Below are 12,812 nucleotides of genomic sequence, written 5' to 3'. Positions count from 1 at the left end.
TATTTTTAGTGGCAGGTCAGTTTAGCAGTTGGACTGCTATAGAGCCATCCTCAGTGGCCACTTTATTAGTTACACCTTGTTAGTACCTAAAACCAGGTTTCTGCCTTCAGAACAATCCGAATTCTTCATGGCATTGATTCAACAAGATGCTGGAAACATCTCTCAGAGATTTTGTTCCATATTGACATGATAGCATCAGAGTTGCTGCAGATTTAGTGGCTGCACATCCATGATTTCTCTCTTGTACCACCACATCCCAAAGGTGCTCTGCAGAATTGAGATCTGCTGACTGTGGAACCATGGAGATGGGTCCACTGATCATAAAATGATGGTCAGCACAATACTCGGGTAGCTTGTGGCATTTGAAAGATAGTCAGCTGTTAATAAGATAACTATGGCGTGCCAAGAAAATATCCCCCATAGGCTGAACCATTGATACAAAGAAGGATTGATCCAACTTTTATGTTCACGGCAAATTCTGTCCCGACCGTCTGAATGTCACAGGAAAACTTAAGACCCACCAGATTAGTCAACTTTTTCCAATATTCACCAATTACACTGAGCTGTAGCCTCGGTTTCCTGTTCTTAGCTGACAAGAGATGCTCCTCTGCATATCTTAGCTGTAACAAGTGGTTATTGGAGTTGCTGTTGTCTTTCTGTCAATTTAAAGCTCCATTCTCCTCTGACCTTTTCAATTCATTTTCACTCACAGAACTGCGGTCACTGGATAATTTCTCTTTTTGAGGCCATCCTCTTTAAACTCTAGAGATGATTATGCGGGAAAATCCCAGTAGATTAGCAGTTTCGGAAATACTCAGACCATATCATGTTCAAAGTCACTTAAAAATCACCTTTATTCTCTATTCTGATGCCTGCTTTGAACTTCAGCGGGTCACTTTGACCATGTCTTCAAACCTAAATGCACTGTCCTGACTAGATATCTGTACCGATGGGCTGTTGAACAAGTGCACCTAACAAAGTGGCTGATGAGCGTAGGTTCATCCATTCTCATACATTTAATTTAACAAACCAATTAGATCAAACCAGAGACAAATACATCTAACCCAAGTATTCCTTCTGCAACTGCACACATTTCCAGTAACCTCATGTACACCTCACCACATCAATCAAAAATCTGCAAATTTATTTATTGCGTTCAACATGAATACTAGAAAAATATGCATTTTATTAAAGAAAAAAATTGCAGTTTTTTTCTCCCCCAAACAGGAGATGAAGGCGTAGACATGTCGTCTACACAAACAGGCTACACACACACAAACACACAAACAGAGAGAAATTCGGCCAATCTCTTTTAAATGAAAACCAAACACACACATATGTCCCAAATCAATTAGAAAGTCACAGAGTTCACAGCTTTACCCACAATACCCAGCGCCAGGACTAATTATCCAAACACCTCTGCTGTTCTTGTGCAAAGAGCTAGGCATCATGGGAAATGAGACTGCTTCACCGTGTCTGATAAAGACACATGCAGGACAATAGTTCATGGAGGTGGGAGATAAGGAGTATGAGAGTGGGAGGCTGTAGCGCAGTCTTTTTTGTGTACTTCTTATGACACAAGCCTTGGCACACACTGCTGTTCCCATGGGCCTGATTCACTGGCACACAAACATTCAGTGTGCGTACAAACATATTCATTGGCGCCCATTCACATGAATTAAAATGAATTAACAAGGCACACATCAAAGACTGAGGAGGTTCAAAGGAGGAACCCACAATGCCCTTCTGCTCTGCCGCTGTGACCCCAAAAACCCGTCCACATACAAGCCACATACCAAAAGAAATAAAAAATTAAGTTAGGATCAAGTGCGGCAGACCTGCGAGCCACATAGAAAGGACTGAAAACAAGAAGCACATCAGGACCAAAGAAGGATAAAAAAAAAAAAAAAAAAGTCTAATTGAGGCATATTGCAAGAGCGGGGGTGGGGGTGGGTGGGGGTGTACAGTCGGACGCGAGAATAAAGACTCATAATTGCATAATTACAGCAGTGGATACCTGACACACTGAATGCAGATGTCAAATGAGTTCCACATAATTTAACCAAATAGAGGCAAGACCAGGCCACGACAGGGCCCACCACGAAGTGTACCCTTCCTCTACAGCTTCTTCTTTGTTTGTTTTTTTATTTTTAAAACACATTTATCTCATCCGAAACCCTCCGCTTTGTTACAATCTCATAATTTAGGCTCTGAGAATTCAACATCACTCTTGACGCTGTAGTTCATAAACCTTCCCTCGTCATCTCCATGTTTATTTATTTCAGTAAGCAATCCTATAAACAATGTTCAGCCTGAATAATCCACTGATAATGTTCCATAAATGACTGATCGAGTGCCCTGCAAGTCTCAGATAACCCTTTAAAGTGCTGCTACTGAGCCAATTTAAATGGTAATTAAAGTAGAGGTTTGACGATTTTGATTCAATTAATTCAGTCGTGGCTAAAACTGACAATAAAATTAGATTTGTTTCTTACATTACTTCTATACTGTAGACTCCTGCTGATAAGCCACGCCCCTTTTTTAGTCTCGATCCTCTGCTCTGATGGCTCACCATGGCAATGTGTTAGTGAGGAATCCACCACACTGCAGACCACATGTAAGGCTGTGTGCTGCTCAGGGCTTACACAGCACCATCATTATGGATAAACCTGCACTGGTTATATGTTCAGAGAAGTTGATAGATTATCAGTCAATCTGATGTTACGGCACTCTTCCAGGAACAACAAGGTCCAATAAACTCAATTAGGTGCCATTTCTATACTTCTCTCTAAACCATTACACTTTCGAATCCTGTATACATTTCCCGTTTGATCATTTCTCTTAAAACTGCAGTTTACCTTACAGTGATGTAAAGAGTAAAAAAAAACGACAGTTTAAAGTTGTTTTTCCAGCGCTGTTCCTATTTTACTCTCAGAGAGCAAACATTCACATCTAAAAACCAAAAAAACAAAACAAAACTATTGATAATTGATGTTTTGTAAATCAAATAATTGATTAATGAGACAATTTGAGCTCCATTGTTGTACTGTATAAGTGGAGAAGCCTCTCTGATGTGACTTCTGCAGCAGAGGAATCCACCTGCCACACACACATACGCACGCAGAAAGACCTCTAACTGTTTTTTGTGCTTTGGCAGTCAACACTTCCAGCTCTAAAGTGAATAGACCTAAAAATCGGTCTACTTCACAGACACGCACTCTCTCACACAGACACACACACACAGTGAAAAGAGCTCAAACGGTTCCACTTTGTACCTCCTCCGCTTAATCAAAGCTTCTCTATTCAACAATTTGACCTTTTGTTCAAAACAGGATTATCACCTTCTCTGGTCTTCATTCACCCTTTCTCTCTCTCCCTCCCCCTTTCTTCTCTTGCCCCTCAGCCTGTTTCCAGGGGCGACCCGCATGACGAGGGTAATTGCAATAATTTGTTAAATGCCATGGTAACGGTTGTTAGATGGGAGGGGCTTTAAAAAAAAAAGAAAAAAAAAAAAAGAAGAAGAATTGGGTGGTTCAGGAAACAAGCGAATCTCTCATTTTGCCAAAGACAGCGGGGATGAGAAGAGGGAATGATGGCTGCGTGTGTGTGTGTGTGAGAGAGGTAGTGAGCAAGTGTTTGCCCATTCTCAGGGTGCTGGTTTATTGATAATGGTGGGGGTGAGGTGGGGAGCAGAAGGTAATTTCACTAATGATTAATGTCTCTGTGGTTGGAGCTAAAGACGCCAACACATATATACGTATATCCGCGCGCACACACACACACACACACACACACACACACACACACACACACACACACACACACACACACACACACACACACACACACACACACACACACACGTACAGAGCTTTCACTCTATCTGCCCAGACAAACAGCTCTATTTGAACTCTCCCTCGGCCTGAAAGGAATCCTTAATTACACAATATTACCCCTCTTCATTGCCCTGCTGTGTGTGCTGTGTCCACTGCTGTTCAGCCCTCGGTGTGTGTGTGTGTGTGTGTGTGTGTGTGTGTATGTGCGCATGTGTATAAATGTGTGTTACTGTGTGACGTGTAAGTATTCAGTGGTAGCAGCTGTTTCACACATCGTGACAAAGGGGCTGAGGGGGACTCACTACCCACACATTCACCACGCTAATTGATTTCTGTTCAGCACTGTGGGAGAGTTACCCTGCCCCCTGCCCACCCCCCCCACACACACACACACACACACACCATTCCACTCACTCAAGAACAAGGTGTTGGAAGCCATGAGGAGATAGAGTCCCCTACGAAGACAACGCAGGCATCCTGTTTAATTCACTCCCAGGCTGCAAACTGACTACACCGTCCTTTACACCGACATGTGTCACAGCCTCTCGATCTACTCTGTCCAAGAGGAATCTGCATATCAGTGTTCACATACTTTACTGCCATAAATCAGAGTGCCATGCCATGACAGACTTTTGAAAACGACAGAAATAAATCAAAGTCTTTTGCAAAGGCACTACAAATCATCTTCTCGGGGTCTATATTGATGTAGCAAACGTCTTCAATGTCCCACACTGCCACAACGGTCATGCAGAACATGCATGAAACTAAGTTGCACTGTAATGACTGCTTTAACCTTTTTTGGGTCATAAGATGTCAAAGTAGTTCTGGTTTGAAACATTGTTGCATAGGACTGTTGTGGGTAAATCGTTTAACACTTAGGCAGTGCTGACAGCATCACCATCTTCAGGACTATGGCATTAATCCAGGATCTACCCGACCACTCTGAGCCACTTTAACTTGTGATTGGTCATTAGGAGCATGCTGATCCTCAGCTTAAGGCATCTGTCGATACCGAGAACTGTAATTAATAAACTGCACTTCTCACCGTAAGGAATAGAGAAACATTTCTATGTAAAAGGAAACATTGCTTTCCCAACTTGACAAAATATTTAGTTAGTCAAGGCCATCTGTTCATTTCCAAACCATAGAGACACGGTGGATAAACATTTTGTAGGAAGACTAATCTTCTTCTTGTTGTCATAATAGTGTCCAACCAACACACTGCCCGTCTTCTTCTGCGCCTTGTTCCTTCTTTTCTTCGTTCATTTTCTAATGGCTGTCGTTTTCTGATGACATAGCACTGATAAAACTGTCAACTGGTGTTTTTTTCTTAGACGACCGCCCCAGCCTTTGTCGTCTGCTGGAGGGTCCGTGGGACCGCTCCAGCCTTCATCCGCCTCCGCTGGAGGGTCCGTGGGACCGCTCCAGCCTTCATCCGTCTTCGCTGGAGGGTCCGTGGGACCGCTCCAGCCTTCATCAGCTTCGTCTGCCTTCGCTTCAGCCATCCGCCTTCGCTGGAGCGTCCGAGGGACTGCTCCAGCCTTCATCCGCCTTCGCTGGGGGGTCCGAGGGACCGCCCCAGCCTTCGTCGTCTGCTGGAGGGTCCGTGGGACCGCTCCAGCCTTTGCAGCTAGTGAGCTGTGCGTGGTGTTTGCAGCTAGTGAGCTGTGCGTCGTCTTCGCTGGAGGGTCCGAGGGACCGCTCCAGCATTCATCCGCCTTCGCTGGGGGGTCCGAGGGACCGCTCCAGCCTTCGTCGTCTGCTGGAGGGTCCGTGGGACCGCTCCAGCCTTCATCCGCCTCCGCTGGAGGGTCCGTGTTTTGGTGTAAATAAATGTTCTATTTTGCTTTGATGTAAATAGTTGTTGATACTTTCGTTTTGGGATTTTGGTGGCGAACCGTAGTAGTTTTTTTGTTTTTGTTTTGTTTTCCTTATTTTTTATTTTTCCTGTGTTGCACGCCGGTTGCCTAGGCCGGGGTGTAACACATGTCATCATCTTTCAATGCACAGCTGAAAATATGAATAGGTACCAGCGAGAGATGATGATTCACACTTTCACGCCTTCCATAAATGCTTAAATACAACCTGCAAAAATGATTTACGCTAGAAAAACATACAGCAAATAAAAATTGTAAATAGTCTTTCAAGTACGTGGGTGTCTTGTATTGAGACAAATCTGCTTGATCTTTAAAGTCCATTATGTTTGATTTAAAGTAATTTAAGTTTTTGCTCATACCTTAATGACCCTGTTTCCCACATCTATCATTTAAATTTCACCTTATCATCTAAAACTGTGTGTGCATTTTAAACTTGGTATTCAGAGTACAAATGGCCATTTAACTATTTCCATGATCATGCGCCGACATATCCTTCTGGAGCTCTTTTCCATTTTCCATGCTCAGTGTGCTCTTTGGTTGAAAATGTCAGCACAGTGCCCTGCTGAGGTTTTCTTCATCTTTTGCCCAACATCCTTTTGATAGCTTCTCTTAACATGACTGCATCTGTTGCATCCCCCATTGTGTTAAATACAGTCCAACCCTTTCACAGACACTTTGTGGAAGGCCAATTTTAGCGAGTTTTGACGATTTCATTACACACAGCTCATGTTCTGTGACCGCTTGAGCTTGTATTTTGTCAGCCAAATCCTTTATTTAATACTTTAGTAACGTGCTGCAGTCGTAGGTAACAAGCATAAATGCAGCGTTGTGGACGCAAGACACACTTGTTTATTTTTTTGTTTTGTTATTTAACATTCAGAAAGGAACATTTTGGATTGAATGAACAAATTTGTATTACTACAGAGAAAATTTTTAAATAATTAAATAAGGAAAGCAGTCAAACTAATTAACCCTAGAACCTTGATGTGCAGTTTTGTAATACTATATTTAATATTGGGCATATTTTAGCCAATGAAATATATTAATGCACAAAAACACATGTCAAATTGAAGTACTAAATAAGAGATCAACCTATTAAGGCTTCAAAGCAAAACAATGAATAACCACCTGGCATTAGTGTACAAGGGTTAAAGAAAACTAAAATAAAAAACAGCAGAAAAACAGTTATCTGGAATCAGCTGCACATCAAAATGTGACTATCAGAGGCAGACGGGAATACAAAGAAATACTCACCGCGTAGTATCTTTTGATGTGGCGACGGATGTCAAGCACAAGTTTGTTGCGGATGTTGACGACGTAGTCAGCTGGAGAACCTCCACAAGGGATGTGACAGCAGCGCATCAAACTAGGCTCAACCTTTGAACCCTGACAAAGAGAGTGTGTATTACATTCCTGAAAAGAAACCGCATGTAACCACGTACACTAAGCTTGCATGATCCTGTAATGAAGCAAAGTAGCTTTATTTTATTGATGGTAACAAAAAGAAAAGGGAACCACAAATCAGGAGACATTTAAAATTCCTCCTACAGTTTGCATGCACATACACTAAAATGCTTCAGCAGATACAATAGCCTCTAAGGGCAAACATCAACTATAGTCTAACTGCCTTATATGCATACTATATGAATTCATCACAGCTCCATATTTAACCCTGTAATTAGTTTTGCAACACACAAACACAACCATTACCTTTAAACCTTAACAAAGACCATGTCAAACACAGAGGAGCTTAAAGAAACCCTGGGTCCAGTAGATTTTAACGTTATTGTAGGCAGAAGAAAACAGGTCAACATGACCCCGGTTCCCCTGAATTGTCCACTTGACAGCGAGCTTTATAGTTAATGCAATGAAAAAAGTAGACGCACTACATACCAATTACACTAAATATAACGCCTTTAAACACTTGCTCCTTTAAACCTCAACTCCATTTACCTGTCGCACTGACAGCCGCAAAAAAAGGTTTCTGCAGGGAAGTCTGTGACATAAAAGAATGCATGTGACACCCCCCACCCAGCCACACACTGGCTTTTTGTTTGCCTACATCACTTCTTTAGGAGTGAAAAAAAGAAACACACAGTTTTCTACCAGTTGGAGTCAATCAACTCATTTGATTTCTCTAATAGCCAGCCACACCAAGAACACACACACGTACGCACATCTTAGCCTTACTCTCATTTTAGTCTGTCTAATCTCCTCCCCTCGTCTTCTTTACAGGGAGTGCAGAATTATTAGGCAAGTTGTATTTCTGAGGAATAATGTTATTATTGAACAACAACCATGTTCTCAATGAACCCAAAAAACTCATTAATATCGAAGCTGAATGTTTTTGGAAGTAGTTTTTAGTTTGTTTATAGTTTTAGCTATTTTAGGGGGATATCTGTGTGTGCAGGTGACTATTACTGTGCATAATTATTAGGCAACTTAACAAAAAACAAATATATACCCATTTCAATTATTTATTTTTACCAGTGAAACCAATATAACATCTCCACATTCACAAATATACATTTCTGACATTCAAAAACAAAACAAAAACAAATCAGCGACCAATATAGCCACCTTTCTTTGCAAGGACACTCAAAAGCCTGCCATCCATGGATTCTGTCAGTGTTTTGATCTGTTCACCATCAACATTGCGTGCAGCAGCAACCACAGCCTCCCAGACACTGTTCAGAGAGGTGTACTGTTTTCCCTCCTTGTAAATCTCACATTTGATGATGGACCACAGGTTCTCAATGGGGTTCAGATCAGGTGAACAAGGAGGCCATGTCATTAGTTTTCCTTCTTTTATACCCTTTCTTGCCAGCCACGCTGTGGAGTACTTGGACGCGTGTGATGGAGCATTGTCCTGCATGAAAATCATGTTTTTCTTGAAGGATGCAGACTTCTTCCTGTACCACTGCTTGAAGAAGGTGTCTTCCAGAAACTGGCAGTAGGACTGGGAGTTGAGCTTGACTCCATCCTCAACCCGAAAAGGCCCCACAAGCTCATCTTTGATGATACCAGCCCAAACCAGTACTCCACCTCCACCTTGCTGGCGTCTGAGTCGGACTGGAGCTCTCTGCCCTTTACCAATCCAGCCACAGGCCCATCCATCTGGCCCATCAAGACTCACTCTCATTTCATCAGTCCATAAAACCTTAGAAAAACCAGTCTTGAGATATTTCTTGGCCCAGTCTTGACGTTTCAGCTTGTGTGTCTTGTTCAGTGGTGGTCGTCTTTCAGCCTTTCTTACCTTGGCCATGTCTCTGAGTATTGCACACCTTGTGCTTTTGGGCACTCCAGTGATGTTGCAGCTCTGAAATATGGCCAAACTGGTGGCAAGTGGCATCTTGGCAGCTGCACGCTTGACTTTTCTCAGTTCATGGGCAGTTATTTTGCGCCTTGGTTTTTCCACACGCTTCTTGCGACCCTGTTGACTATTTTGAATGAAACGCTTGATTGTTCGATGATCACGCTTCAGAAGCTTTGCAATTTTGAGACTGCTGCATCCCTCTGCAAGATATCTCACTATTTTTGACTTTTCTGAGCCTGTCAAGTCCTTCTTTTGACCCATTTTGCCAAAGGAAAGGACGTTGCCTAATAATTATGCACACCTGATATAGGGTGTTGATGTCATTAGACCACACCCCTTCTCATTACAGAGATGCACATCACTAATATGCTTAATTGAGGCTTTCGAGCCTATACAGCTTGGAGTAAGACAACATGCATGAAGAGGATTATGTGGAAAAAATACTCATTTGCCTAATAATTCTGCACTCCCTGTATCTCTCACGTGTTTCTTTCAAAAGTTCACTTTCAAGAGCACACTCTCCTTTCAAAACAAGTTGTATCTACTACAACACTTTCTTGTTAGTCATTTTATCGCCGGGCAATTAAATGAAAATATGAAACACTCAAAGTACCGTCTTGTGACTGTGCGAGACTTATGAGAAAGGGATGATATCTTCTAACACTCCCAGTTCTCCTCAATGTCTGGCTACAAACCCCGGCCGTTATCTGGACCGCCTCATGTCCGCACATTAAATAGGCTTTTGAAAAACAATTTTAAAAAGGTTTGCCATGCCAACTGCCTAAGCGGGCCATTTTGTCAACGTCTTGGTTTGTGCAGCTTTCACAGCGTGCTGATTTAACTGCCTGCGTGGGATACCTAACGCTCTATTAAAACTGAACTGAGGGTATTCCCCTGCCGCCTTATCCACATTTTTTTCCCTTCTCTGCACTTAATCTTTTCATCCTCCTCTCCCGCTACCTCCATCAAACAACTTTCCTCCTCTGTCTGTCCTCCATCATACATCACCGCCTCCTCCTACCATCTCTGGCTCTGTGTCAGCGGAGGAGTCAAGGCCCATCTGTCCTCCCCTCTCTCTCTGAGCTGTTAGACCATGCTCACCACCTTAATTAACTTACCGTCTTATCCGTATCACTGTGTGTGCGTGCATACCGGCCTCCGGCAACAGAGAGGAGAATTAACATCAGTAATCAGATGATTCCTGGTTCGTTTAGACTAATGCTATATTTTATTCTGACATTTCAAGTTCATGCATTGTACTCTTAATAGCAGGACGCAGGCCGTTTAGTACAAGCACGATCACTCGGGCGAGATTATTCTGCTTTTTCTTGTGCAACAACACACCAGCATATCTGTTCAAGTGTGTAATGATATTATCCTTTTATGGAGAGTGTGTTTAATACTCCTGTTTTAATTATTACAAGTTCTCTCCACCACTCGAGGCCAAAGGCTTGTCAGTTTTATTAGTGTCTTCTAGACAAGAAAAAGCTGTGTGTCCTGCTCCTCATTAGAAGCTGATAACACACACGCACACACAAAACCTTGGCCTGACAAATGGTAGGAGATCAGTGTGTGTGTGTGTGTGTGAGTGTGTGTGTCTCCATAGAGCCACAGGGGTTAAGGAAAGGCTTTTCAAGTTGTGGAGTCCAAACTATGCCAATGAAAACAGAGTCCGTACTGGAGCCAGGCAGCTGTCTTAAAATACAGACAGAGACACAATATGGAGGATGACTAACGCATGAATCCTTCACAGGAAGTTTTACTGAAATGCCTTCTGAAACATTATTCTCCCGCTCTTTATTTGTGTCTCTACTGATTAATCCATTAGACCAGTGAAACACACCATTACTGATAAAAGCCATCTCCTTTTTTCCCTTTCAATCTTGGGCCATATCTGTGTGGCGCTTTGTGTGTGTGCGCCGAGAACAGACAGCACATTTCTTCAGCTGAAGTCTAAACTGCCAAGGGTTTAATACAACTTCAAATACAACTCTAAGAAAGATTATCTGGTCCTGCACAAACAGAGAAAGCAATACAGAGGAGTTTTATGATGGACAGCGGTGTGTTCATCTACTCACAGCTCCTTCAAAGACGCTGTCGTAGACGTTGTCAGTGCCACACTGAGGACAGGTGAAAGTAAACCTCTCACAGTCTTTATAGCGCTCCTCATCAGTCAGCTGGACGGGAACACCCAGCAAGCCGTCGGCTTCCTCCTCCCTCTGGAACTGCTGCTGAGCTCTGAACTGACTCGGGTCCAGACCTGACATGGAAATCAAAGACTTGTTTTTTAAGGTTTACAGCAGAGCAAATGTTTATTCAGAAACACGGCTGAAGGCAAAATATTTCATGCCTGATAAACACCAATGAAAGGTGGTCATGCTGCAATTAAGCATTCTGTATTTAGCTGTTCGGTTGTCGACAGATGTTATTATTATTCTAAAAAAATTTAACTGTGACCCACAGACACTTCATTTGAGTGTTTACGGGAAATGTATTGTAGTGAAACTGGAAATAATTTGCAGCACTTGACAAGATTATTAAGTAGGTATTATGTCTTCTGCGACAAGAGAGGAAACGTGCATAAAATGTGAACCCAAGTAATGATTTAATCCATAGAACATGGTAAATGGCCTGTATTTATATAGCGCTTTACTAGTCCCTAAGGACCCCAAAGCGCTTTACATATCCAGTCATCCACCCATTCACACACACATTCACACACTGGTGATGGCAAGCTACATCGTAGCCACAGCCACCCTGGGGCGCACTGACAGAGGCGAGGCTGCCGGACACTGGCGCCACCGGGCCCTCTGACCACCACCGGTAGGCAACGGGTGAAGTGTCTTGCCCAAGGACACAACGACCGAGACTCCGAACAGTTTTTCAAAAGCAGTATTTGCATCTGTAGGAACTTCCTCGAGCAATTTGGTCATTTTATTTCTAAGTAACACGGCTCCTTTAAACTTTTTTGTAATTATTTTCCATAAGGCATAACATTACTCACTTCTGGGGACGGCAATAACTTGTAATTCACTTACCCAACCACGAGGCTATGAGTACACCATCAATACCCTCAATAGGGTCGCAGATGCGAGACACCACAGGGTGGACCTGCTGGGCCAGGTAGTACTGTGTGTCCAGAGTGAGATTCTCCTGTTTCTGGAGCTGCTCTAGAGCATAGGCTCTCTGACTGGCTGGCAGGTTGGAGCCATCCTAGTGGACAAAGAAGATGAATTTCCAATGTATTTGTACTGAAATATCACTGAAACACACAAAGAAATGAGATATTCCCGTTTCTCTAATAGATACACACTTTACAGATGAGGTAGGAGATGGTATCTCCAGCTTTGACCCGACGACCACCCTGAGAGTTAATCCACAGAGCAACATGGACATGAGGGAGACTTTTCTTATCAGGGTAGTCCTGAGGATCCTTTGTCAGTGCCTGGTGAAGTCAAGACAAGACAGCAGTAATAGATGAGAATGGGAATGGCAAAACACAAAAGAAAAACCCAGCATGTCCAGAGTCTTAAGCCTCATTTTAATCAAATGAAAAGTAAACACAAACAGTGATTCCCTCACCTTGTGGATCGCATACTGGTTCAGTGGTATGTCTCCACTAGCCACCTTCTCTCCCAACTCCACCAGGTGTTTCTGGATGTTCTCCACAATGACATCACGACTCTGATCAGACAGGATCTGCCCAATCACGTAGCTAGAAAAATAAATAAACACAATGAATTTTTCCTTACAAATGAAAATCTTTTGTAAGGTGCTTCCAGC

General features: G+C 42.8%; 1 protein-coding gene across 2 annotated transcripts in view; it reads right to left on the bottom strand.

The window, feature by feature from the left end:
• The window catches only part of pola1 (polymerase (DNA directed), alpha 1), a 64,021-nt gene that overhangs the window by 23,710 nt on the left and 27,499 nt on the right, over positions 1–12,812 (bottom strand). For both annotated transcript variants that reach the window (XM_080864927.1, XM_080864928.1), the window contains exons 30-34: positions 12,612–12,744; positions 12,343–12,474; positions 12,068–12,242; positions 11,108–11,289; positions 6,968–7,099 (exon numbers count right to left, since the gene is read on the bottom strand). In XM_080864927.1, the coding sequence (XP_080721053.1) occupies positions 6,968–7,099; positions 11,108–11,289; positions 12,068–12,242; positions 12,343–12,474; positions 12,612–12,744 (754 nt within the window). The remainder of the gene's footprint in view (positions 1–6,967; positions 7,100–11,107; positions 11,290–12,067; positions 12,243–12,342; positions 12,475–12,611; positions 12,745–12,812) is intronic.

This window comes from Rhamphochromis sp. 'chilingali', assembly GCF_963969265.1.
Source record: "Rhamphochromis sp. 'chilingali' genome assembly, chromosome: 18".
NCBI lineage: Eukaryota > Metazoa > Chordata > Actinopteri > Cichliformes > Cichlidae > Rhamphochromis > Rhamphochromis sp. 'chilingali'.
The sequence above is the reverse complement of the archived record's forward strand: the minus strand, read 5'-3'. Positions and strand labels throughout refer to the sequence as shown.